Source organism: Felis catus, chromosome D4 (assembly GCF_018350175.1).
Source record: "Felis catus isolate Fca126 chromosome D4, F.catus_Fca126_mat1.0, whole genome shotgun sequence".
Taxonomy (NCBI): Eukaryota; Metazoa; Chordata; class Mammalia; order Carnivora; family Felidae; genus Felis; species Felis catus.
Window position 1 is genome coordinate 57,108,060 of NC_058380.1, and position 27,638 is coordinate 57,135,697.

General features: G+C 43.3%; 2 protein-coding genes and 1 long non-coding RNA gene across 18 annotated transcripts in view; 2 read left to right on the top strand and 1 right to left on the bottom strand.

Moving 5' to 3' along the window:
• Window positions 1–13,386, top strand: part of UNC13B (unc-13 homolog B) — a 253,420-nt gene extending 240,034 nt beyond the window's left edge. For 5 of the 11 annotated variants that reach the window (XM_019816151.2, XM_019816152.3, XM_045042885.1 and 2 more), the window contains 15 exons: window positions 4,422–4,548; window positions 4,800–4,896; window positions 5,118–5,261; window positions 5,584–5,661; window positions 6,195–6,272; window positions 6,515–6,603; window positions 6,842–6,994; window positions 7,112–7,235; window positions 7,344–7,400; window positions 7,589–7,669; window positions 8,627–8,774; window positions 10,308–10,364; window positions 11,190–11,282; window positions 11,463–11,622; window positions 11,787–13,386. In XM_019816151.2, the coding sequence (XP_019671710.2) occupies window positions 4,422–4,548; window positions 4,800–4,896; window positions 5,118–5,261; window positions 5,584–5,661; window positions 6,195–6,272; window positions 6,515–6,603; window positions 6,842–6,994; window positions 7,112–7,235; window positions 7,344–7,400; window positions 7,589–7,669; window positions 8,627–8,774; window positions 10,308–10,364; window positions 11,190–11,282; window positions 11,463–11,622; window positions 11,787–12,072 (1,772 nt within the window). In that variant the 3' untranslated portion in view covers window positions 12,073–13,386. Of the gene's footprint in view, window positions 1–4,421; window positions 4,549–4,799; window positions 4,897–5,117; window positions 5,262–5,583; window positions 5,662–6,194; window positions 6,273–6,514; window positions 6,604–6,841; window positions 6,995–7,111; window positions 7,401–7,588; window positions 7,670–8,626; window positions 8,775–10,307; window positions 10,365–11,189; window positions 11,283–11,462; window positions 11,623–11,786 lie in introns of all 11 variants that reach the window. The other 6 variants (XM_045042889.1, XM_019816150.2, XM_045042890.1 and 3 more) reach the window with 2 other exon arrangements.
• Window positions 13,306–14,777, bottom strand: LOC109493851. Of its 3 annotated transcripts, none has more exons than XR_002737563.2 (2): window positions 14,574–14,777; window positions 13,306–13,853 (listed from the first exon to the last, which is right to left on the bottom strand). It is a non-coding gene; the product is annotated as an uncharacterized LOC109493851 (long non-coding RNA). The 3 variants fall into 3 exon arrangements; XR_006588658.1 differs by having other exon boundaries at window positions 14,519–14,727; XR_002148307.3 differs by lacking the exon at window positions 14,574–14,777 and adding an exon at window positions 13,930–14,382.
• Window positions 14,778–14,788: 11 nt separating this feature from the next.
• Window positions 14,789–27,638, top strand: part of LOC101086263 (phospholipid-transporting ATPase FetA-like) — a 99,703-nt gene continuing 86,853 nt past the window's right edge. For 2 of the 4 annotated variants that reach the window (XM_006939264.4, XM_019816159.3), the window contains exons 1-2: window positions 14,790–14,865; window positions 21,982–22,025. In XM_006939264.4, the coding sequence (XP_006939326.2) occupies window positions 21,998–22,025 (28 nt within the window). In that variant the 5' untranslated portion in view covers window positions 14,790–14,865; window positions 21,982–21,997. Of the gene's footprint in view, window positions 14,866–21,981; window positions 22,026–22,632; window positions 22,679–27,638 lie in introns of all 4 variants that reach the window. The other 2 variants (XM_019816158.3, XM_019816163.3) reach the window with 2 other exon arrangements.

The window sequence follows — 27,638 nt, forward strand, 5'->3', positions numbered from 1 at the left end:
CTTGAAGATCAGTGTTTAAGTTTGAGACAGCCACAGTCTGTACATGCACATTCTGGAATTCTGCCCCAGAGCAATGGCTGCCTCTTGCCCACATTGGGTCAAGTCTGGGGTGGTAGCCCAGGCCTTAGCCTTTCATGTCAGTGAGGAAGTCACTTGTCCCTCTCCAGGCAGCACTTAGCAAGCCTGATGGGGGTGAGTATAGTCCCAGTTCTTAAAGAATCCAGCTCTGGTGGGTTTTGAGGGGGAAAAAAAGAAATACCTGTGAAAAGCGAGTCAGGTTCACAAAGATAGTATGAGGTAGGACAGAGGTTTTCAAACAAAGGTATCTTAGGAGCTAAGTGAAAAGGGAAAACTGGGGCAGGGGGAGAAGGGTGCTGGGCTCCAGGCTTTTTACCCGGTGCTAGTTAAGTCAATTCTGCTTTTTATCAATCTTACATGAGATTCTAGGTAAGACTTCTTTTTAAAGGGGAGTTCTGCTAATGTTTGCAACAAACACAAAAGAATTGAAAACTGCTCTAAAAGAAAGAAAGTTGACCTGGTTTCAAATCTCAATTTCACCACCTAATCAGCAGTGTGTTCTTAGACCAGTTTTTATGAGCTCACATTTTCTCATCCATAAAATGGGAGTGATAATAGCATCTATTTCACTGAGCTGATAAACTGAGACATATTAATATACTTAGCATACTGCATGGCATTTACTCAGCACTGAATAAATCTTGTTAAGGACAGTAAGAAACCATTATAGGCTCATGAGCAGAGATGCAGTGTAAGCAAAGTAGTATTTTTATAAGATTTCACCTTAGTGGAAAATGGGGGCAGGTGGAACAAGGAGAGACGAGAAGCAGGGACTGCAGATAATATTGTAATAATTTAGGGCTGAGGGGATGGGGCTGAGGTTAGAGCAGAGAATTGAAGAGGGAAGAATGCGTTTTGATAGCTCCTGGAAGGAGGTTGTAATAGGACTTCATAATTGTCAGAATGTGGAGGGCAAGAGAAGGGTAGGAGTTTGGAGACCTGGATGATAAAAGGATAGTGTTAACTCTGACTGTGAAAATGCTACCATTCACCCATTTTTAAAAATTTTATTAGAGAGGGTGCGTGCACACATGCACCTGAGTGGAGGAGGTGCAGAAAGAGCGGGAGAGAGAGAATCTCAAGAGTGAGAATTCCCAACTCAGGGCTTGATTCCACAAACCATGAGATCATGACCTGACCCGAAATTAACAGTCGGATGCTTAACCAACTGAGCCACCCAGGCGCCCTTCCACCCTTATACATTTACATTATACAATGTATATGTATACATATGTATACATATATATGTATAATTTACATACATAAAATAAAAAACCCTTTAAGAGCATAATTTGATTAGTTTTGACAAATAAACACACCTGTATAACCACTACCCCAATTAAAATATAGAACAGAAAGTTTCTTCTTGCCCCTTTGCAATAGATCCCCAGCCCGTTAACCAAATGCTTGTTGAGTATTTTCTTTGTGCTAGGCACTGTGCTGATTGTTGGAACCCCAAAGAGATGAATGAGGCATAAGCCCAGCCCTTTGAGAAGCTCACATACTATTCTAGACAACAGACATAAAAATTGGCAGTTATGGTTTAAAGTTCTAAGAGCCACGAAGGGAATAAGCATAGGGTGCTGAGAGGAGAGCAGTGTAATCCACACCCAGGAAGACTTCTAGGAGAGCCTGAGAAAAGGATCTAGGAAGGCTTCCTGGAGGAGGTGATACACAAACTGAAACCTGAAGGATGGTAGGACTTAGCCAGTGGGGAGGGGAGGTAGTAGTGATGGGAAAGGGAGACACAGAACATTTTAGGAAGAGGATACAGTATGTTCAGAGATGTGTGGTCTAGAAAGCTGTCATGTTTGCGAAACTGAAAGGAGTAGTTCGGTGTGACTAGCACGTTAGAGTGTAGGGGAAGAGATAAATAGGACATCAAGATAGAAAAGTAGGACAGAGCCAGGTCATAAAGGAGGTGGTAAGCCATGTTTAAGCTTTTGGACTTATCCTAAGGCAGTTTGGAGCCAGTGAATAGCAATCCTTTGTTAAGGGGTTCACATGATCAGGTTTATAAGGTAGAAAGGCCACTCACGCTGGCTGTTGTATGGAAAATGGGTTGGAGGAGGGGCGCCTGGGGGACTTAGTCGGTTGAGGTTGAGTCTCTGACTTGGGCTCAGGTCATGATCTCGCCCTTTGTGGGTTTGAGCCCTGCTTGGGGCTCTGTGCTGACAGCTCAGAGCCTGGAGCCTGTTTTGTATTCTGTGTCTCCTTCTCCTGCTCACACTCCCTCTCTCTCTCAAAAATAAATAAACAACTAAAAAGTTTAAAATTTGTTAAATTTAAATAAACATTAAAAATTTTTTAAAAAGAAAGAAATTGTATTGGAGGAGGAAGGACCAAGTTGGAGGCTATTGTAGTAATCCAGGTCAGAAATGGTGGTAACAAGACCTAGGCAAGTGACTGTGTAAAAGAAATGGTTAGATTCCAGAGAAATTTTGGAGGTAAAATCAGCAGGGACTGGTGATTTAACTGGATGTGAATCAAGAGGAGGAAGGAAGACTTGAGGATGAAGCTCAGCATTGAACAAGAGGCTATGATTAGTATGTATACTCTGTTAAAGTTCAGCCAGAGATTTTAGATGCTGAAAGATGGGGGCTAGAGTTAAATCCTGGCAAAGTGAGATGTTCCATCAAAGCCTTATGCAGACATTATCACAACCAAAGAGAGATTTGGGGGAGATACCAGCAAGCTGGATAAGTGAAATCATGAGGTTGAAAGAACTCTTCAAAGATGAAAGATGAATGAATGGAGAGAGGAATGTGGAAATCAGGGGCAGGAGAAGGTTTAGAGACTTGATTGTCCATTTTGAAAGATTAACCACCCCCATACTTCTACCTCCCAGCAACAACCTCGAGCAACTTTATTGGAGCAGGACTCCGTGGGACTTGTTAGAATAAAGCGCAACCAGCATTTTACCAGTCGTCTTGTTTTCATACCACAGAAGTTAATATAAAAATTGGGATTTGGGACCAGAGTACAGATAATGGGTTGACAGAGAAAGTGGTAGTTAAATAAATATAGTACCTTGGTCTCTATAAGAAAGCAGTTCGGGAGGTTTGGAGTGATGGAGCAGCTCTGCCTCCACTTCTAGTGGGTTACTGAACATAAAGGAAGCAGAGCCCTCTTCCTGGTGCCTTTTGATGTTTCCAGGTTCATGGACTGGTTTAAGGACAGCAGAGTGTGGGTGGAAAGCAAAGGGACAAGCCCTGAGAAGTCTCTCTGATGTCCTGGAGGTGGTGCTACCTGCTGTACCAGGAGATGAAATTTCCTGGGACTGGGGGCCTTTTGAGACTGAATCCCAGCTTCCCATTTCTTCCTTGAGTGTGTGTTGTACTAATTCACAAGCGCCAACTGCCCCAGACTGGATTTCTGCCTTGACATGGAAGAGCATCACCCATAGCAACTCAAAGTTGAGCAGTAGAGTTCACAAGGACCCTGAGCCCTTTTTTTGTCTATTGCTCAGTACTCTTACCCAGTTGCCTGTTTTTACCATTATGTTATATATAAGGCTTTTATTATTCAGATTAATGCTTTATCTATAAAGGGGGTGGATGAAGAGAACCTGTGGTTGTTGCCAGTGCTCCAGACATTCTGGGCAAGCTATGGGAGATGTTTGTCCTGGATTTTCCAGAAGACTAGATGACCTTAAAAGTCCATAATAAGCATCCCATTTTCTGCATCATGATAGCCCTTTCATCTGGTTGTGTTTCCACGGTTTCCAAACTGACTCTTCTTATTTGCATACTTCTTTGAGAGTTCATTTTCTCAGTCTCTCAGCTGTGCTCCGGGGCCCTTCAGTTTACTTCAAGATGCTGTTATGCTCTGGCTGTTGAGCTGCTCTTTCTATCAAAGTGGGCCCAATTTGGTTTTCCCTGTCTCTGTGTAGTTGTCAATGACCCATTCATACCATGTATAGCTATTCATCTCTGCATCTAAGCCCATCTGAGGGAATGGCCCAGCTATTAGGATCAGTGAAATCCTAGGGAACTTCCATCCTGCTCTAGTCCTGGGCAGTCTCCTCACTAATCAACATTAGCACCCTCTGGCCTTCTTTACCAGGGGCCATTTACTCAGTTGACACTTCCAAAAGCTAAAGCAGCTAGAAGACTGTAGTCCTTATCTGGGAGTCTGGCTTAGTCTCTAAAGGAAGATTTAGGCCAGGCTCTTGGAGAGCAGAGTACTGGTTGGGGGAAATGGTTGTAAGGAAGTGATTGGGAGTCACCCTTGTTCTAAGACATCTGATAGAGCGGCCCGACCGGATCTGCTGCTTTGGGAAAGTTCAGGAACCATGGCTCCTACTGCTGGGACCTGACCCCAGCCTCCTTCCCCACCACTAGAGCATGAGAAAGACCGGCTGTGTAAGAGTGCTGACTACATGAACCTACACTTCAAGGTGAAGTGGCTCCACAATGAATACGTGCGAGATCTGCCTGCCCTCCAGGGGCAGGTGCCTGAGTACCCAGTGTGAGTCATCATGCGGGCACTACAGAGGGAAGGGAAGGGGGCCCCTCCATTTTAGGGGTGGGCAGGACTATTGTCTTCAATTCAGTTCAGTAAGCCAGTCTTGAGACTGCCAGTTCTGGGCTCTGTTGTAGAAAGAGAAAAGCATCAAACCATGCCCTACTTTCCAGAAGACCCGAGTCTGGGGTAGCTGTTAGGCACATAGCATTTGCCAACCACTTGCTCCAACCCCCAATTCTCCTGCCTGGCTGCAGGTGGTTTGAGCAGTTTGTCCTGCAGTGGCTGGATGAGAATGAAGATGTGTCCCTGGAATTCCTACGTGGGGCCCTGGAACGAGATAAGAAGGATGGGGTAAGTTGGAAGCTTGGACTGCACCATGGGTCAGGCCAGGTCTCCCAGCAATTAGCTATCAGCAAAAGTTCCAGGGCTTTAGTTCCTTGCCCTGTGGAATTCATAGGGAGGGCTTTTGAGGGCCAAAGAGCCACTCCTGCTGGGCAGAGTCCTTTTGAGCCCTGCACACTTGGGAAAAGGTAGTGGCTGAAGATGATGATCCTGTTGTTGGCCTTCCTTAGTTCCAGCAGACATCAGAGCATGCGCTCTTTTCTTGCTCTGTGGTGGACGTCTTCACACAGCTCAACCAGAGCTTTGAGATCATCCGGAAGCTGGAATGCCCAGACCCCAACATCCTAGCCCACTACATGAGGAGATTTGCTAAGGTGACTATGACTCTCCCTTCTCCTTTCCATTTGCCACTGCCAGGCTCATGGCCTTGTCACAGGCCCAAGCACAGTTCCTCTCTGTGATGTCCTTCAGGGGAACTCTGGCATTACCCCCTTCTCATTTGCTTGTGTCTGGGGCACACTGGGGGTTTGTCTTGGTGCTGTTCTGGGGTTGAGAGGAAGCTTTGTCCCCTTATTGTGAGATTCCCTTCTACCTTCCTTTTGTTACTGTTCTGGGATGAGGGATATGACCTCAGGCAAGATCCCTGTGGGGAGAGCTAAGGGTTCCCTCTCCTTTCCTTTTCTCCTCTTTTTTCAGACCATCGGGAAGGTGCTGATGCAGTATGCAGACATCTTATCAAAGAGCTTCCCAGATTATTGCAAAAAGGAGAAAATGGTGAGGGTCAGGCCCTGGGACCCTAGAGAAGAGAATGGAAAACATTTGAATCCTCCTTGCTTTTAAGGCTATCTTCAGAGCTGAGGGTGGGGATGATACTCCTGACTTTTGGTTCCTAGTAGGGCTTTGCTTGAGATTATGCCACATAAGAAGAAGAACTTGACTAGGAATTCCTCTGAGCCTCTATTTGGTACTTTATCTTCTACTAAGCTAGATCTTTACTTAGTCTTTCTTTTTTAACAACAACAGCCACAGCAAAAAATGTCTTAAGACAGAAAGTTAATAAAGGATGATGCCATGAATACCTGAGGCCCACCACCTGGTTTAAAAACAGAAACATTTGCTTCTGGTCTTCATTCAAGGAGAATTATCTGAATTGGTTCCACATCTCAGTGATTAGGAAGGAAGAGCGGTATTTGGTTATGTGTTGTAAATTCCCTGTGGCTTTTGGAGTAGTATGAGAGAGGTACCCCAGGCTGATAGGTCCTGTGCTGAAAGCAGTCAAGACTCAACACCTCCATCTGTCCCCAAAGCCCTGCATCCTGATGAACAACATGCAGCAACTGAGAGTCCAGCTGGAGAAAATGTTTGAGGCCATGGGAGGCAAGGAGGTAGGTCTCGGGGTGTGGGGTTGCTGCACTTTACCTTTGTTCCTGAGCGTTCTGGCCATAGATCTCTACCCTCTCCTCACCAGGTATAGGCCAGGAATTTAGCTTAGGATCTGGGCTGCTTTAAGCTGAGGGATTTGAGTAGGAATTGGGATAAAGGCTCTATGAGGGAGGAGTTAGGGGCACAGGAGGGAGGAAAAGGGTATGAAAATCAGCTTAGCCAAACACACCTTCTATGGATACAGTTGGATCCTGAAGCTGCAGACAGTTTGAAGGAGCTGCAGGTGAAACTGAATACGGTTCTGGATGAGCTCAGCATGGTATTTGGAAACAGGTAAGTGGCCCCAAAACACATAGCCCTCGGAGCGAGATCTGGTCCCTGGCCAATCCCAGAACTCCTGCCCCACACCTATCCATCCAGCTGTAGGTGTGTGGATCTTCCCACTTCTCCTGTTGGCTGTCCCTGCTGGAGCTGCACCAGAGTGTGCTGGAGTGGGACGGAATAGCTGGTGTTGCTCCAAGGTCAATGTGTGTTTGGGGAGGGGAGGGCTGCACTGTGAGCACATGTATAGTTTTCAGGTGCGGATTGATGAGTGTGTTCGACAAATGGCTGACATCCTGGGCCAGGTGCGGGGCCCAGGGAATGCATCCCCCAGCGCCAGGGCCTCAGTGGCTCAGGATGCAGATAGTGTGCTCCGGCCTCTCATGGACTTCCTGGATGGCAAGTGAGTACAGCACTCAGGACTGTCCTTTGGGACAAGCAAGGCAGAGGTGATCCGAAAAGCCTCTTGGGGAGGGGTGTCTCTCAAACTCTCAGTCTTACCTGTTATGTGGGTCTACAGCCTCACACTCTTTGCCACTGTGTGTGAGAAGACAGTCCTGAAGCGTGTACTGAAGGATCTCTGGCGGGTGGTAATGAACACAATGGAAAGGATGATTGTTCTGCCCCCACTCACTGACCAGACGGTAAGGACACTCCCCTTCCACTTCCTCCTGCTGTCTCCCCTATCTTGCTCCACACTTCCTGATCGAGTTTGGCGTCCTCTGCTTTTGACTGATGTCTTTTCTGCCCAGGGCACCCAGCTGATCTTCACTGCTGCCAAGGAGCTGAGCAATCTTTCCAAACTCAAGGTACTGTGGATGGATGGAGTCTTCTGAGGCTGGGGGCTGAGTGAGAGCCAGGAAGAAGGAAATGTGAGCTTTGGAGACTAAAGAGGAAGGGAATGAGAGGAACATGTACTGTGGGCTGGCAGGTGGGAGAAAGACTTTCATGACAGCCCCAAGTTGTCCTGATGCTGTTGCTTTCTCTGGGGTTTCAGGACCACATGGTTCGAGAGGAAACACGGAGTCTCACTCCGAAGCAGTGTGCCATCCTTGACCTCGCTCTGGACACCATCAAGGTGGAGCCTTCCCCTTCTCCAGACAGTCATACTACCCCACCTCAGTCATACTACCTCTTGGCATTGGCATTCTACTCTGTCAGACTAGATGTTCTTTGGGCTCTTGCCACCCCACATCCAGAAGGGAGTGATTTTTATGTCTGTTTCTTTCTTTGCTATGTTGATATTCCTGCTTGGGAGCAACCAAAATGGTCTTGGGAGCAGACCATTCTGTATGGTCTCAGATGACTTACCATGGACCCAGAGCACTTATTCATGGGTTTTGAGTACAGTTCAGTTCACTTAGTTCTTCATTGCCATTCCTGAATATTTTCCACTGGGAATTAATCTTCCAGATCCTAATACCCCACATCTGGCTGAAAGTTCCCACTTCCACTTACGTATACATTCATTTGGGTTTCCAAAGGATTTTTTTTTTTTTTTCCTGGTACCCATTGATTCATTCAACTGGGAAACCTATGCACATGGTACTATGCCCTATGAAGGATACAGAGAGAATCAGATATAGTTCCTAGCTTTAAGATGCTTATAATTTGGTAAAGCTGTAATAAGGCAGGTACATATGAAGTGTGATGCAGGGCATTTGGGAGAGGTATGCCATAAGTATAACATTCTTTAAGGGTTCGGAGGGATAAAAAAGTACTTTGCTACTCTCTCTGCCTAAAATGCTCTATTCCAGATCTTTGCCTGTCTAGATAGATCCATACTTCAAAGGTCACATCCAGGAATGTGGTCATCCCTTACTGCTCCTACCCAACTAATACACTTCACCTGAGAGATTCTGACTCTACATGGTATTCCTCATCTTGTTATTTATTTAATGGCTTATTGTCCTCATCATCCTTTTTTGGCATCTTCATTGAGCTTCTGCTCAGATGTGATTTCTCTGAGGACAGTGTGGAAAGCTGCCTCCGTGCAAGGGGATGGGGCTGTAGCAGGTATTCTTTTGTCTTTCAGCAATACTTTCACGCGGGAGGTAATGGGCTGAAGAAAACTTTCCTGGAGAAGAGCCCAGATCTACAGTCCCTACGTTATGCCCTATCTCTGTACACACAGACCACAGACACGCTTATCAAAACCTTTGTTCGCTCACAGACTGCCCAGGGTAAGACCTAAGGGCTTTAGGTCCCTATCTTCCCCTCCTTGATAGACTTCTGCCTCTAGGGAGTCAAAATTTTCCAGCCTTAAGGAGGATCCAGGTACTTCTTAAGAGAGCCTGTCAAACTCAGACCCCAGGATTTCTTGAGGGACCCCAATACTCACTTCCACACTGTACCCATACCAGACAGGAGAATTACAGGGACCTGGTAAATGGGCCTGCAATTCTTTTCCCAGACATTGCCTGGCTAGCACATGTTCATTCGGCTCAAAGAGCATACCCTGTTAGGAAATATTTGTCGGAAAGCCTTGAGAATAAGTTGTTGAAACACTCATGAAGACTCATAGTTTTGGGAGCCTTGTTGGAAACTGTCCGGGGTGGGGGGGGGGGGGGGAGGAAGCAAAAAAAGACTTTATAGATTGTCTAGTGTGGATGAGAGGGGGGAAAAAAAAAACCCAACAACTAGGAGAGGCAAACCATGGGAGCAGTTGAAAGGAGGGTGTGGATCATGGGCATAATGGATCTCTGTGCATAAATGATGCTCCATCCAGCCTCATGGGTGATGCTAATGCACAGGGACTAGGCAACTGGTTTTCTCCCAGTGTCTTCTAGTCCTCAGAACCCCTCCCTGCCTCCAGGCAGGCCTCTCTATAACAAAACACATCTACATAGATATGGTTCAGACTGAAATTCTGACCCTGACGCAGGAGCCAGGCCCTCCCAGGAAAGACTTTCAGGCACATTTGTTATTGCTTGTTCTGGGAAACTTAGGTGTGCTGCCTGGAGGAGAGAACCTGATGGAGGGAATGGGAGGACTTAGGCCTTACTGAGCCTTTGATCCAGAGCACAGAGCTGACCTGGAGGGGAAGTGGGATCCAAGTCATTGGACTAGAGTTAATAGAAGGTGAAAAGATACAAAGGACCTGCAGTACTGCTCCATTTTCCACATCTGTTCTTATTTTAAGTCCAGGATAGGAAGAAAAGGGAGGAAAGAAGTTATGAGCCTTGTTCAAGGGGACAGGGAGATCTTTTACAGAGTTGTACATGGAAAGGCCTGTAACATCAGGGAAGTATCTGAGTTAATCCAAAAAGGCTTTTTAGAAATACTGAGTTTTAGGCTAGATGTAAAGATGAAGAAAGGCTAAAATGGGCACATATGAGGTAAGAGCAGAGGTGGGGACTGCAGGGGGAGGATCGAGATGGATGTGTGTACCTTTTATACCCGTTGCTTTATTATTTAAGGCCAAGAAATTAGAGCCTGCAATGTCTCTCTTTCCTGCCCTGCTGATTTCAGATACCTTCTCTATGTATATTCTGCTTTTCCCCATGATTATATTGATCCTTGACCCATGAAGTCTAATTTGGAGCATTCAGGCACTGACTTCAACTGTTTGATTTCCCTCTCCACCTCATCTCTGTACTCCCCCAGAAAATGTGTAGAGTTGCTTTGAATGGCTATTAACTCCTTAGACCTCTAACTGGTTCTTCTTTTCTATCCTACTGCTGCTACTACCTCTTGACTTGCCTTTCCTCACTCAGTGCATGATGGGAAAGGTATTAGGTTCACTGCTAATGAGGACATTCGGCCGGAAAAGGGTATGTTTATGTTGTACACCTTGCACACATGAATCTAACATAGGCTAACACCTGTCCCCTGTGAACTAGAATGAGCTTCTTAGGCTGGCTGTAGGGGAGCCATGTGTCAAAGTTCAGAAGCTCCATCCCAAGTATCAGAGATGAGTGATATATTAATATAGTCCGAGATGGGGTTAATAATGGTTCTGTCCTTGGGATTCCCCCATCCTTCCACCTTAGGATAAAGAAGTTTTATCTGGGGTGCAGAAGTTTTATCTCTGGTGAGATGTCTGCTTAGGGGAGCCTACAGACTGGCTAGAGATTGGGCCTGGGAAGTTGCTTGTAGAGGGGTCCAGGTTTTGAGTAGGACAGAGTCTGAGCAAGGCAGCCTCCCAAGCAGTGACCTTCAGGATTCTGAAGGTAGGTGGGAGGTTGCTGCTTTTGGCTTGAAGGGACCCACATTGTTCCATTGAAACACCACAGGGTGGACTTAGTTCCCAGACAAAGATAGAGGGTGGCAGTACTGTCCTCCAGTACCTTTCAATGAAAAATTCTCCATCCTAGGAGATAGGAGAGGTTTGGGGAAACTGACAGATTCCTTGTGCATTTTTGGAAGACCTTACACCTAAAATGTTGTTAGCCTAATGTACTTTAATACGCAGCCTCATTCTTTATCCCCTTCCTTTCCCTTCTCCCATTGCTTACTTCCCCATGGCTATTTTAGGTGATTGCTTCATGCTCTAGGGTGTAAAGTGGGCTTCCTAACTCCTCAGTTTCACCTGGGATAATTAGGCCTGATGTCTTAGAGTTCTCCAATGAGGGATCAACTGTCCATCTGTCCTTCAGGGTCTGGTGTGGATGATCCTGTGGGAGAAATCTCTATTCAGGTGGATTTGTTTACACATCCTGGAACTGGGGAGCACAAGGTTACAGTGAAAGGTGAGTGGCACAGACTTACAGGTCTCAGACCTTTTCTTATGCAGTGGCCTCATCAGTTGAAGACAGGGGCTGCTTATCCCAGTCCTCTAACTTAGCCTTCCTCCAAGGGGAATGCCACCTAGGGCTCAAGAATTGGGAACACTTGGTAGGATCCCTCACAGGCTTCTCTTGTTTGGGCAGTGGTGGCTGCCAATGACCTCAAGTGGCAGACAGCAGGTATGTTCCGGCCCTTTGTGGAAGTGACCATGGTTGGCCCACACCAAAGTGATAAGAAGAGGAAGTTCACAACCAAGTCGAAGAGCAACAACTGGGCTCCCAAGTATAATGAGACATTCCACTTGTGAGTTACAGGGTGGGGAACCTGCAGGACTCTGGGATGGGGGTGAGCTGGGGGGTAAGACTTGAGAGGGGAGAAGAGGGATGGGTTGGATGGTGGCTGGGGAAAATTCAGTTGAAGGCTCTTTCAGCTCTGGCCTCCTCCCTCCACCCATCCTATGCTCACAGCCTCCTGGGAAATGAAGAGGGGCCAGAAGCCTATGAGTTGCAAATATGTGTGAAGGATTACTGCTTTGCCCGGGAGGATCGTGTTCTGGGGCTGGCTGTGATGCCTCTGAGGGATGTGGCAGCCAAGGGGAGCTGTGCTTGCTGGTGCCCCTTGGGCCGGAAGATCCACATGGATGAGACAGGCATGACTATTCTCCGGATTCTGTCTCAGAGGAGCAATGACGAAGTGGCTCGGGAGTTTGTGAAGCTCAAATCGGAGTCTCGTTCCATGGAAGAGGGGAGCTGAGCACCCAGGTTCCTGTGCCAACTGGATGGCATCAGTTTCACAAATCAGGGCCAGTGAGAATTACTATATATCCAGCTTAGGGTCCTCATAGTCAAGAGGCTGACTCCTTCAGTTTAAGGAAAAATTTGGGGTGGTGAGAATATTTTCTCAGAAAGGCTCAGGAGTCCCTGACCAGCACGTCTGTGGTGCTAGGAGCTGGGCTGTCAGGGTTACTGCATAGGGAGGTAGAACAGACATTTCTGAGGGTGTCAGCCATTATTGTTGGTAGACACCCCTTCACCCCCTATCCCATCTCTACCCCTCTTCATGCCACACCTTATTCAGTTAGACCCATACATATAAACCATTAGAAGAGCAATGGTTCTTGTTGAACCATTAGAGACCCTGGAGCATGTGCCTGGTTAGCTAGTCAGTTGAGCCTACAGTTGTCACTGAGCCCTATAGTCTGGATTGGAGTATGCCAGGGCAGGAACATACAAATTAGAATTTAGACTGTCCCTCAAGCAGTCTAAAACCAGGATCCACTGGTTTTGTGAAAACAAGGCTTTGAAACTGAACAAGATACCTTCTAGAAATGACCTGTGCTAATCCTTTTCTCCAAATTATATGTCATGAGTAGAATGAGGTTCACATGATAACTTCAGAGCCCTGGGCAGAAATATTCTTTGGAACCCAAGCACCACAGGCTACCTGCCCAAGAGTCCCCCTCCCTCACTCCTATAGGAAAGGGAGCAGTGATGTTTCAAGACATGAGCGGCTATTCCTTTGTGTATGCACCTGAGGCCTAGTTGAAGGATCCAGGAGAGAGGGCTGTATTTTCTTCTTGGGTAGGCCCTGAACAAAGCCAAAAATTGTAGAAACCAGTCTAGAAAGAGTCCTCTTCACCTATGGCCACTGCCTTCTGTTTGTCCTCCCCTTTGCAGAAAGAATCTAGTCTTTGGCCTCACTCCCTTTCATCTAGGTCAGATGCCGTTCCCCTCACAGATGTTCAACCCTACAGAGGGAACTTGGACTATGATTCCTCTGTACAGGCTGGATGGAGGGGGCTTCAACATTTCCTGGGAGGTCAGAGATGAACTCTTTCAGGAGATCATATGGACTTCTCAGACCCTTCATCAGAGATGTGACACGGTTCTTGGATACCCTTGGTAGCAGCCCCCTGGACCTCCTGAGGACTCTGTGTTATCCATAGCTGTGCTGGCCGTTACATGAAACAAGAAACAAGAAACTAAGCATCTTTGCTGTTGTTAATTATTGTATGTGCCATTGTTACAGGACATTTTTGGCTAGTGTGTAATAAATTATCTTATAGCAGCCTTTGGGGTCTGGTAATTCTGCTAAAGTGTGGAAAACTGTAGAAATGACTATCCTGTATAATGGTAGATTTTGTACCCCTGGCCCTTCGCTGCCTCCTCCCTCCTCACCACCCCACAAGTGGTGGGACCTAAAGGAGTTTTGGATAAGCACCACGCAGTAAAGCAGGTAATGGGCTAGCATCTTGGCCTGGACCTGAGACCACCAATCCAGTTAACAGAGTCATGGGATTCAGGGCATCAGCTCCCTGCAAAAGGTCCAGAAGAGTAGCAGATGACATACGCTAGTGAAAACTAGTCCATGTTGTGAAGACAAGGTAAGGGTCTTCTGGGGAGATGTGTGCCTCTGGAGATTGGTAGAGGGCTGAGGCTGCCAGTACAGGACAGAGGACAGAGGAGTAGGCCTAGGAGTGCACATTGGCCTTTCATTTGGGAAAATTCCAGAAGAAAAGCTGGAGTAGAAGTCTCCTATATGGGAGAAAACAAGGTATAAGTGAGATCTCCTGGTCTGGAAATCAGAAGCTTATGCAAGATAAGCGCTCACCTAGTCTCTCAGCCCTTGTGGGGTGGGGGCTGAATGGGAGCACAGGACAGATTAACTCCAGTCTTCCAGCTCATTTCCATTTGCTTGCTAAATGAACCCTTGCAGTTCAGTTCCCCAGTCATTTTTAAACTTCCTCCTTCTCTTTCCCCAAACCAGTTGCCCTCTATCATTTCTGCCTCAAACTTGCCTGTTGAATCCACTGTCTCCCCTCATTTCCCAGTACCACAAGTGGAGTAGTGGCCTTTAGTTCCTCTTGTCTGGATTACTGTGATTATCACCTGCCTCCATGCTGCCCCTGCCCTCTTCACCTACTCTGGTAAGTCTCTCTTGTTAAAGCTGTTTAGTTATTATCTATGACAGCCTTCAGGCTGAAAAATTCTAAGACCCTCCAGGACAGTGCAGTCACCGCCCACCATCCTGTAGCTATTCTAAACCGCAAGTCCCTGCGGTTTCCCCCTCCCCCACCCCTCCTCACCCTCACCACACTGTGCACTCCTCTACCTCTCTGTGCCTTTCTTTGCACGTTGAGTTCCCCCTTGCTAGAATGGCCTGCAGCCTTTTCCACTGTCTTCTAGGTTTTGATACTTACTAGCAGCCTTTAGAACCCAACCAACCTGAACCCCTTCACACAACACTTTAGTTACAATTTGTCTGTCTTCCCTCATAAGACTGTGATCTGCCCAAAGGCAGGCTCTGAGTATTTCTTCTCTGTTGCCCAGCAGCCTGCACAGAGAGCACTCGAGTACGTAAAGACAAGCCAACTACTCCAGGATCCCTTCGAGAAACACTGGTGGGGAGGGGCGGTTGGCTGGCTCCAGAGGAAAGGGGTGTGGGCAGGGGCGGGGCTCTGCTCTAGGCTGGACCCTGGGGCTCTAGGGCGCCTGCGCAGAAAGCGTTAAGATGGAGGCTGCTGGAGTTGACGGCGGCGCAGCAATGGTGAGCAAGAAGCGCCCGAAGGTGGCGCCGTAGGAGAGGTTATTGCCTTCTCCCTCCCAACACAGAAGAGATTGTACCCACATACTACCGACATTCGTACAGCTCTGTACTTCGCAGTTATACCTGTCCATCTTCCTCTTGTAAACTGTTCTCCCGATACTCTTCAAGCTTACTGCTCCCTTCTCGTATTTGAGTATACTTAGGGTTTCCAAGACATTCCAGAGAAGATCTATTTACCCAGATGCCTAGCAAAGGGGATCTTTATCCCCCACCAAATACTTCCCAAAGTGGGACACATTTATTCAGTTACCTTATGAAATAGATCCCCAAATCCCTATCTAGGGCACTTTCCTATTAACTCATGGCGTTTGTCCACTTCTCCCAACACTATACGCATTCACGGAGAGGCATTAATCTTAACCCACATTTGACTTGAAAGTGACACCTTTGCTATAATTCTTTTATATGACACAGGAGACCTATTCCATAAAGAAAAGTCAAACTCTAGCTGGCTACCCAAGGCTTGCAACAGGCTTATAAGTTTGAATTAGTAGCCTTTTTTTTTTTTTAATGTTTATTTTTGAGACAGAGCATGAACGGGGGAGGGTCAAAGAGAGAGGGAGACACAGAATCTGAAGCAGGCTCCAGGCTGTCAGCACAGAGCCCGACGGGGGCGCGAACTCTTGGACCCTGAGATCATGACCTGAGCCAAAGTCGGACGCGTAACCGACTGAGCCACCCAGGCGCCCCTGAATTAGTAGCTTTTTAAAACCAAACTTCACACTTTAAAAAATGTGGATTTCCAGTTTTAAAAAAAAAAAAAAAAAAAAAAAAGATCTGTTGACTCTTAGCTCACACTCCCCTCAAAGCAACTAGTGGTTGGAGTTGAGAAGCAAGTGTTAATTTACTGTAGTTTATTACAGACTCTATTACTCCTTGTTTTCTTACAGTAGGCTTTGCTTTATTTGCCTGGCATCTGGTAGGCATTTGAGTTTGTGACCCCTGATGTAGGACTTTGGTTTGGGTCCTTTTCTGAGCCAATACTTTGAGCTCTTAATGGAAACTGAAATCCAAAGAAGATAGATAACGTATCTATAGGTTGTCTTTGGTTTCTGCAATGCTTTGATTAGGATCAGAAATCATCCTAGTAGCTAAAACCCAGGTGAACTCTATACCAAAGTGTTTTTGGTGAGAGGATGCAATAAAAATATTTATATCTACCTCTCTGGCATTTGATCTTGAAGAAAGCCACTGTGTCAACCCCTCTCCAGTGAGGTCACGCCAAGGACAAGAGGTTGTTTGTTTCTTTTCCAACACCTACTTATAAAAGCACCTGGCTCTGGTCTATACAGGAAGTGATGTCTCAAAAGTGTTGTATCCCTTGTTCTAGAACACAACAGATGGTAACCTTCCTCTCTGAGAGAAATAACAGGCCTTGTAATAATCAAGAATGGTGATATTCTGCAGACTGTACCTAATCGGAAGTAGAAATACCTTTAACAGTGGATTTTTAAAGGGACAAAATCATTTGAGCACAAGTGTATGATCTACCTATTCATTGTGAATATTTAGATGAATTTCCTGAATGAACCTGCTATACCTAGATGCGAAAGCAAACCTGAAGAAGCAACATGGAATAGTCAAAATGGTATTGGAGTGTCAAAAAACATGAATACTGGTCTCAGCTCTGCTACATACAAGTAAAGGGACCTTGATTTTTAACTCCTCAGAGACTCTGTTTCCTGTATCTGTTAAAACAGACTAATAATTTCTGCTATGTCTACCTTGGAGCAAATGGGCTCATTTAAATGTGAAAGCCCGTTGAAAAATACACATTTTCTCCAGGTGTATAAGGGATTATTATTATAAATGATTCTCTGAGTTTATATGAGCAAGTTTATATGATTAACCTGCAAGGAATTAGTCTTTCATTGCAGGTTCAAATGAGCAAATATTTGCCAAGCACATACTGTGTGCCAGATAGTTATCTAGGCACAGGGCCTAGCATTGAACAAACAAAAACTGAATGCATTTAGGAGTGAGTCACCAGCATATTGAGTGTCCACTAAGTACCCAGTGTAGTATCACAGCATGATGAAGCAATAGAAAGAATCTAGATTATGGACTTCAGTTTGCCACTATTTCATAGCTGTGTAAACCTGAACCTCCCATCTATAAAATAAGGAAGTTAGGGTAACCTCCAAGGTTCCTTCCCCCTAAAATATGTTTGTCATTAGAGATTCTAATTGCTGAAGTTCCCTACACCTAAGGAGCTTATTGCCTTGCAGGGATGGTCAGACTGACAAAACTTATCAATCAGAACTAGAGGACAATAGAGTACTAATGTCATATTAGATTCGGCACAATAGTGGTAACGACAGTATTGTTCTGTAGGTTACAGTATTTAGAGAGATTTCTTGGAAGACCAGGTAGTCTCAGAAGGATGGAAAACTTTGGATCACAGGAAAGGAAGGAGACTCTATTATAGATATTAGAAGTTGAATGAAAGTACAGTAACATATGATTCATTGTTTTCCTACTTTATCAGTCAAAATCCTTGCAGAAAAACAACTGGTGCATTCAAAAAAGTTTAACTGAAGAGAGTTTAACCAAAGGGCTATTTATAGAAGTATGGTCAGCATTAACAGAAACTAGAAAGGAATGGTAGGACTCCTAGGCCTGAAAGGAAAGGTGAAGGGAGTCTTGTTACCAGAGCGCACCTACAGCTACAATCTGGAAGAGGAACTGCCTGACAAGAGCTATGACCATAAGGACTAAGCAGCTGCAATAAGCAGAAAGGAAGTAATAAAATAATCTTTCTCTCTCTTCCTTCCCTCAGGTCTCCAGCTAGTACCTTCCATTGGCAAAACTCAGATAGGAGCTCAGGGACAAGGTAGTCCGGGTGATGTAGTCCATAGAGGTCAGCTTCCCAGAACAGGGCAGAGGGAGTTGGGTGGGAGGAGACACAACACATAGAATAACCAGCATACAAGGGATCTAGGGAAGGAAAAGTCACTACTGTGGACTCTTTCCCAGAAACTTTTACCTAAGTTCAAATTGCAAGTACACTCTAAGGCTTAGTCTCCTTAGCTGTGAAATGGGGATAGTAATACCTTTGTCCTGGGGGTGATTGTGAGGATTGGAGGGTGGGAAGATGGAAAACTGGAGTCTCTGAGGTTAATGGTGAACTTAGCTAGAAGCTTTGGAAATAGAGGAAGTAGGTGACTGTCTCAATTTAAATCTTAATGAGAGAATATACAGAACTTCATGATTAATTACAAATGGAAGAGTGAAAGAGAGCACTGTCAAGATGACTCTCGAGTATCTGGCTTGGGCCACTAGGTAAATGATTAGTAACTGATGTTCAAAGGAAATACAAGAGAACGCACAGATTTTGGGTGTGAGAGATGGGGAATAGAGATGATTTCAGTTTTGTGAGTGTAGATTTTTTAATTGTGGTAAAATACACAAGTGAAACTATAACCATATAAAAATATAACCACAATTCAGTGAAATTAAGTATATTCACAATGTTGTGCAACCATCACTAATTATTCCAGAGCTTTTTCATCACCCGAAAAGGAAACACCATCCATATTAAGCAGTCATTCCTCAGTACCTATAGGTTTTTTAAAAAGGTTTTTTAATGTTTGTTTATTTTTGAGAGAGAGAGACAGATCATGAGTGGGGAGGGGCAGAGAGGGGAGGGAGACACAATCCAAGCAGGCTTCAGGCTCTGAGCTGTCAGCACAGAGCCTGACACAGGGCTTGAACCCATGAATTGTGGGATCTTGACCTGAGCCAAAGTCAGACGCTTAACCAACTGAGACACCCAGGCGCCCTGTACCTATAGATTTTGAGACATTTGTGTGACATCCAAAAACAGATGTTAAGTAGATATTTGAATATGTAATACTGAAGCTCAGGATAAAAAATAAGCCTGAAGAATATAGATGTTTGAATCATTACAGATCATACAGATAGGGAATTCTTAACCTGGGGCCTTTGGACTTGAGTGAAAAATCTCTGAATGTCTTGAATTGGATGTAAAATGTATATAGGTGTGTACATTTAGTTTTATGAAGAAAGTCTGTAGCATTAATCATATTCTCAAAGGAATTTCTTAACCTGAACAAAGTCATTAACCATTGATATAAATAAAGCTGGGGGGTAGTTAAGAAAACTCAGGAAGAGTAGTGAGAAAAAAATGAGGATGGAATCTTGGGTACCATTTAAGGTATAGAGAGGTCCAAAGAGTGTTCTCTTAAGCAAAAAAAACCAAAATTCATGTCTGCTTCAAGATAAGTAAAGGCTTTTAAAGGGCAATGTCATTTCCTAGTTGTTAGATGTACCTCACTTTTGTGTACCCAAACATGTATTTCATAAACTTATTCGTTTGTGCTCTTAAATAGATGGTCTTCTTAAGTGACTAGCTGTAACTTCTTCCTGATTTAGTCTTACTGTTGGCCATTAGGTTGATGGGGAGAGTATAATTTATAAAGTCAATAGTAGAGAATTAACTAAATTGTCATAATTTGCAAGAAGCAAGTGTGCTCACCTGTGTGTATCTCGTATATTGTGGACTTTATGATAAACCAGCAGTTCTCAAATGGTGAGACCTGAACCCATGGCATCACCATCACCTGACTTTGTAAGAAATGTAAATCACTGGGCCCTACCACAGACCTGCTGAATCAGAAGTTTATGAGAGTCAGCCTTCCAGGTAATTCTGATGCAAGTTAAAGTTTGAGAATAACTGTGATAGACCATTCTTGGCCAACTTGTTTCAGTTCATAAATAAAACATGGTTTCCTGGCTCTTTCATTATCTTTTATGTAGTAAAATATGGATGGCAACATTTTGCAATGTCTGATGAATTCCTCATGCAAAAGTTGTCTGAACATTCCTGTCCATCTGTGACCTTCTCCACCACTCTGAATTACTGATAGAAATACTCTTTCTTACATGTTATTTTCCCCTTTGGTGTATAGTACTTATCTTCAACATAAATTATAAGCTGTCTAGTTATTAAAATGCTGTGGAAAAGGAAATAATTATTTATGTGAATACTCTTTCTTATCCATCCAGTCCTTTGTTTTGGAATATACCAGTCTTTTGCTGAATCATATCCTTGGCTTCAGAGATTATGAAATGAACCTCACTGAAATTGCACCCATCTTCTCTCCCCATCAAAACATTTTTCAGCTCCGTGGCCTTGCCTACAGGTGCAATAGCTATGTACAAATCCCTTGAGTTCCCTAAAATTAGTTTCCATAGCCAGAAAGAAATTAGAAGCCACAGACTGAATTTGAAGAGAATTGGACTTCATTATCAAGGCCAATCAAGGAGTGTTTTCAGCTTCTGCTAGTCCAAGGGATAAGCCAGACAGCACAGTATTTTAGTTATCTCTGTTTTTTCTAAGAAATTTGTACACTAATTGAGGGCATGGATAATGTCTTATTTTTGCATCTTAGGACATGTTTAACTAACACATACGAGGCACTCAAACACTTGCTAAATTAGATTTACTTAATCCAAAATTAGAAGATAAAGAGTTTAATGTTGGCCTTACTTCTAAGCCACTGTGAGTTAACTTAATTGACTTCTGATTTCCTCATGTCTAAAACAGTTACAGTTTTGCCCTATCTAATTCACAGTATCTTTATAAGAATCTAAAAAGAGAATATGAAGTACTCTTTAAAGTCCAGAGAACTCTGTAAATGTGAGGTTACATAATAATCTTGATTTTTGTGCTCTCTGTCTTAGAGGAATAATTGGTTTATTCTGGATTGTGGAGAGTACAACACAGTATATTGAGCTAGAAGTCAAGAGATTCTGGTTTCAATCCAAACCTCCTTTAAATTCTTTGGGTCTTAGTTTTGTTTTATTTCAAGTGAGGAAGCACAGAGCAGATTTGTACAGTGGTTCCTAACTTTGGCTACACTGAATTCACCTGGTATTGGAAAATGCTGATGCCCGGTATTAACTAGCACAAGTTTGATCTAATTGATTTGGGATGAAAGCTGGACCTCAAAAAAATTTTTTTAACTCCTCGTTTGCAACCAAGGTTTGTTTTGTTTGTTTAAATCAGCAAAACCATTATTCAGATATGATCTTACACAAGATTCCAGGTTACCAGTGGAGCTTCTGCAGAAGCTAAAATATCCCATTTTAGAACTCCTAAGGCTCCATGGAACACTGTTAGAAAAACATTAGACTAGACAATTTCCAAGATCTCTTCCAGCTTCAAAACAATGTTGTGACTCTATGCCTTCTCACAAGATCTCTGTCCTATCTTTTTCTTAATACCAATCTGACCCAATGTCAGACTGATTATTACTGAAGCTAGCTTTCAATTTACCTCCTTTCATTTATGCTAGCTGTTTTGCTGCAAGGCAATGAATAGTCTAAAATTTTATAGGCAAAAGGACCTCCTGAGTTTCTTGTTGTCACTCCTCTGAGATTCTGAAGGATTCTGAGTCAGTACATCCAGAGTGGGGGCCAGGTGTCTTGTTTTTTCGGAGACTTTTCATGTTTTTGAAACATTTGGTTCATGGACCATGCTTGTGGGGAAGATTGCTGTAGGAGGTTCTGAGTCAAAAGTAAAGAAATAAGGGATGCTGAAATGTGGGGACATAGTATAATAGTGGATTTCCTCCTGAGCTCAGTGCCAGATCTATGAAAGAGAAGCATGTGGGCATTTAAGACTTTATACTTCTGAACCATAACCACAGTTCTCAGTTACTGCCCTAGTTACTGCCCTCAGTTACTGCCTAGTAACTTGACAATTGTCTCTTCATGTGCCAAGTGCACAAGAGAGATGATACAGAATTGTGGTCAAGAGCAGTCTGGCAAGCAGGGATTCAAATCTCTACCACTGTGACTCTACCGCTGTCTGATTGTATTGACCCTAAGCAAGCCACTTTATCTTAGGCCTCAGGTTTTTCATCTGTAGGAAAGAGTAATACCCTTTTTCTAGGCCCAGATTTTAGTGAAAATTAAGGTGATCTATGTAAAGCACAGAGTGAAGCGACCAGGACATGGTAAATTTTGATAAATAGTAAATATTATATCAGCAGGGCCTGGACTAATCAGGAGCTTTTGTTTTATCCTTAGGTGGTGTTTCTCTGAAATGAAATACATAAAACCTTTTATTTCAGGTAAGTGCTCAGCTTCAACATCAGAACTGATATTTGCTTAGTACTATACCATACAGTGTTCTATCCACAAAGCCAAGAAATTGATCACTTATGTTCTCAGAGTAGTGTTTTTTTTCTAACGTTTTTTTTTTTATTTATCTTTGGGACAGAGAGAGACAGAGCATGAACGGGGGAGGGGCAGTGAGAGAGGGAGACACAGAATCTGAAGCAGGCTCCAGGCTCCGAGCCATCAGCCCAGAGCCTGACGCGGGGCTCGAACTCACGGACCGCGAGATCGTGACCTGGCTGAAGTCGGACACTTAACCAACTGCGCCACCCAGGCGCCCCTCTCAGAGTAGTGTTTAAAGGATTGAACTGAAGCCCACCAAGAAGCTCCTCACAATTTTGGATCTCCCAAGAAGCCTATTAGGGGAGGACTCAGATTTGACTTCCCTCTGACCTGGCTTTTGAAAAAAATTTTTGCTGCAAAGGTGGGAAGAAAAAAATACAGAATTGAACTTGAGGTCATTCCAGAAAGTCTTTGGTTATAACCACAGAGGATACTAATTCACATTAATTTACATAGAGAGTAATGTTTGAGTGTTTTTTTTTCTGTTTTTTTTTTTAGAGGGGCAGTGACAGGAATACTCTACTTAAAGACTTGAGGCAGACAGGTTAGTGATTTAATTTTGAAGGTGTTTAAACAGAAAGCCAAAGGTCTGCTGTGATAGCCATGGTATAAAGTGTCTTTAGCAAAAAGTAAAGGTGAGAGCATGTTTTTCATCTGTGAACTTTCTAGGGAGAAATAGGAGTAGTCCAACAGAGACTTTCAGTGGGCTCATTGATTTCATTGTAATTATGGATATTATAGTAAAATGAATCATGATTTGAACACTCCTCTCGACATCCTTCATTTACCAAGTGAGCTTAAGATAAGACAATCAAAAGGGTCTTGTTGAATTTCTTTCTCTTTCTATAGAGATCTAACAACTCATTTCTCCAATCCCAGACCATATACTTTGCATCCTAAGTATCACAGTTTACCTCATTAATATCAGTCAATTTCTATTAGTGCTATTTTGGAGAATGCTTAGACTTTGGTCTGGAACCAAACTCTCTACATAATTCCAACCAAATGACTTTTGGCTATATGGGAGGGTTGCCTCCAACAAAAGGAAAACTTTGTCATAGTTCTTTGTGGATATGCTTTTGGAGAATTATAAAAACAGTAAAAGAGCTGTGAGTGTGTGTGTGTGTGTGTGTGTGTTTGAGGAAGCGAGGGGGTGGTTTTCAGTTTAGTGAAACAAAAGCAATTCTATTTGAATTACATTTATTGTCATAATTTTAAAAGCTGATGGGGTGCCTAGCTGGCTCAGTTGATACAGCATGTGACTCTTGGGTGTGGAGCCTTTAAAAAAATAAATAAAATATTTTTTGAAAACAAAAAACCTGAGCTTTGAACAATGGGTAGATGGATTTTAGCTAAATCAAGGAAAGTGAGAGCTACATAAAAGAGAATTTTCCTGAAATTGGGAAGGGAGAGTTGTTACAAATTTCACATAATGTTTTGTGGTTTGAACCTTTCTTTAAATTATGTATACTTAATGTATACGTAAAATGTTACATGCGTTTATCTAAAGATTCATTAGTATATGCATTAGTGGCTCTCCAAGTTCCATACTTACGTTTATGAAGGGAGAAACTTTATTTTTTTTTATGCTTATTTATTTTTGAGAGACAGAGACAGAGCATGAGTCAGGGAGGGGCAGAGAGAGAGGGAGACACAGAATCCAAAGCAGGCTCCAGGATCTGAGCTATCAGCACAGAGCCTGATGTGGGGCCCAAACTCATGAACCGTGAGATGATGACCTGAGCTGAAGTTGGACTTAACCGACTGAGCCAGCCAGACACCTCACTCCTTTTTTTTTTTTTTTTTTTTTTTTTTAATTTTAGCACAAGCAGGAGAGAGGGGCAGAGGGGGAAAGAGATAATCTTAAACAGATTCCACACTAAGCGCAGAGCCCAAGATGGGACTCGATCCCATGAACCTGGGATCATGAACCCAAATCAAGAATTGGACATTCAACAGACTGAGCCACTCAGGCACCCCTGAAGGAAGAACCTTTAGTGCTGCTAATAGGTTTGGCTCAGTTCTTACCTAAAGAATTTCATTCTCCTTGGCTTTGTTCATAATCTGTTCTTGTCTCATGATACCATCAGCATTTTTCTGCCTATACAGACCTATTATCTGGTTAAGATCTTGAGATATGCAGGCCGATCTGTGCCCATCTTTGGTAATTCCCTAAACACATTTTTTAGAACTGAGGCTGTTTCTTTTTAATGTCTTTCCATGTAGGCAGTTGGCATAGTGCCAAAGCATTGTTCAGTAAAAGCCATTCTGAACTTGGGGCAGAACATTTCAGTTGAGGAAAGGCTTTGATTATCTGTCGCAATCCAAGGAATAACAAATTTTAGACTATATAGATTCTTAACTATTTTGGGGGGAGAGTGGATAATAGAACATATTGAAAACTTTTAAAATCTTAGGACCTCTCATAAAAAATGCACAGGTTTTTACAGACAATTTCACACGGTTCACAAAGTTTCTAGAGCTCTATGGAGGCTTGGCTTAGAAAATAAGTCCCTGGCTGGCTCAATCAATAAAGCATATGACTCTTGATCTCAGGGTTGTGAGTTCAAGCCCCACGTTGGGTATATAGGTTACCAAAAAAAAAAAAAAAAAAAAAAACCACAAGCGAACTGATTCCAGGCAGTGGATAAACTATGTATCCTTCAAGCAATTCTCCATAAATCTCATTTCTTGATTTATATTAAACAGCATTAAGTTCATAGTTATACCTGGAATACAGATAGCGTATATTCTAAAACTGTGTGTTTTATTTCTTTTCTTTTTTTCTTTTCTTTTATTTTTGAGAGAGAGCGGGGGAAGGGCAGAGAGGGAGAGAGAATCCCAAGGAGGCTGTGTGCTGTCAGTGCAGACCCTGACACAGGACTCGATCCCATAAACCATGAGATCATGACCTGAGCTGAAATCAAGTGTTGGACGCTTAACCGACTGAGCCACCTAGGTGCCCCTTGTGTGCTTTATTTCTCAGATCTTTCTTTGGAAGTGAGATTGGCCCAAACTTGGGGGTCTTAGGAGCAGGATTGGCTTAAAAAAAAAAAAAAGAGTAGGCTAACAAGAGCTCCCAAATAAAGGGACCGTAATGTGGACAAAGGTGAATGTTGAGGGACTCAAGGAGTTCCAGGCCCAGATAAAGGTAACATTGGAGACAAAGGTCAGTGAGGAAGGTTGAGCTCAAAGCAAAGGACAAAAATTCACAGAATAAAAGAGTAGCAACAAGAAACACAAAATTATTAATGGAACAGATTTAAAAAAATTTTAATTAAAAAATTTGAATTGGTAAAATTTATATAATATTACCATCTTAACCATTTTTAAGTGTACAGTTCGGGGCGCCTGGGTGGCGCAGTCGGTTAAGCGTCCGACTTCAGCCAGGTCATGATCTCACGGTCTGTGAGTTTGAGCCCCGCGTCGGGCTCTGGGCTGATGGCTCAGAGCCTGGAACCTGTTTCCGATTCTGTGTCTCCCTCTCTCTCTGCCCCTCCCCCATTCATGCTCTGTCTCTCTCTGTCCCAAAAATAAATAAACGTTGAAAAAAAATTAAAAAAAAAAAGTTTACAGTTCAGTGGCATTAAGTCCATTCACACTTTTGGGCAACGATTACCACCATTCGTCTCAGATTCTTTTCATCTTATTAAACTGCAACTCTGTACCCATTAAGCACTAACTCCCCATTCCTCCAACCCCTTGCCCTTGGCAATCACCATTCTTTTTGTCTGCATGAATTTGACTACTCTAGGTGCCCCATATAAGTGGAATCATATAGTATGTATTTTTCTATGACTGGCTTATTTCACTTAGCATAATGTTCTAAAGGTTCATCTATGTTGTAGCATGTATCATAACTTACTTCCTTTTTAAGACAATAATATTACATTGTATGTATATATACCACTTTTGTTTATCCTTTCATGTGCTGACAGACATTTGGATTGCTTCTGCTCCTTGGCTATTATGAACAATGCTGTTATGAACATGGGTACATGAGGTACAAATACCTCTCCAAGTTCCTGCTTTTGATTTTTTTGGGGGGGTATATACCTAGAAGTGGAATTGCTGGATAGTATGGTAATTCTATTTTTAATTTTTTGAGGGCTCACCATATTGTTTCTATAACAGCTGCACCATTTTACATTCCCACCAACAGTGCACGAGCCATTCTAATTTCGCCAGATCTTTGCCAGTACTTTTTTTTTTTTTTTTTTAGTAGCAGCCATCCTAATAGATGCAATGGAGCAGGTTTGGGACAAAAGACTTAGAAAGATACCCCGAGACTAGTACATTTTAAGAATTTTTAAGGCACCAGTATATGGGGAAGGTGGTGTTACGAGCACAGAGCAGATTCAGATACTAATAACCACCTAAGCTGGGGGTAAAGTTGATAACCTCTTCATGAAAATTAAGAGACTTCCAGATACATAACAAGTATATAAAAATTAGTAGTTTTATTAATCAGTAGCAATTTCCAATTAGAGAATATGATGGAAGAAAGATTTCATTCATATTAACAACAAAATCTTAAAATATCTAAGACTAAGCATAAAAAGAAATGCACAAAGCCTATATGAAGAAAACGTTAAGACTTTATTGATGGACAAAAAGATGGTCTGAAAAAATGGCAAAACATAGGCATGTTCCTGGATGAAATACAGAGGCTCCCAGTTTCACTCAGTAAAAGCCAAGGTCCTTACACAAACAACAGCAAAACCGAAACTCTTAAATACAGAGAATAAACGGGTGGTTTCCAGAGAGGAGGTGTGTGGGGTGATGGGTGAAACAGATAAAGGGTATCAAAGTACACTTATTGTGATGAACACTGAGTAACATATAGAATTGTTGAATCATTATATTGTACACCTGAAACTAATATAACACTAAGTTTTACCTCAATTAAAAAAAAAAGTTGAGGTTCTAAACTTTTAGTGCATAATGTGCCCCCCACCTTCCCTGATCTCTCCTCTCCTGTCACGCTGCTCCTCACCTTCCTACTCCAGCTACTCTGATTTTCCTGCTGTTCTTTAAACAGTCTTTGTTGTCATTATTCCTTCTGACCTCAACATTCTTCCTCCAGATGGCCCCTTGACTGACTCCCTTGTCCACTTCGAATTTTTGCTCAATTTTGCCTTTTGTGTAAAGCCTGTATTGATCATCTGACCACTCTTCCCACCCTTACACTCCTCATCACTCTTATTTTTTTTTGAATGTTTATTTATCTGAGAGAGAGAGAGAGAGAGAGAGAGAGAATGTATGAGTGGGACAGAGAGAGGGAGACACAGAATGCAAAGCAGGCTGAAGGCTCTGAGCTGTCAGCACAGACCCCGACATGGGGCTTGAACTCACGAACTGCAGGATCATGACTTAAGTCGAAGTCAGACGCTTAGCCAACTGAGTCACCCAGGCACCCCTATATTTTTTTAATTTTTAAATTTTTTTTAGAGGGGGAAGAGAGGGGCAGCAGGAGAGAGAGAATCCCAGCACAGAGCCCTAAC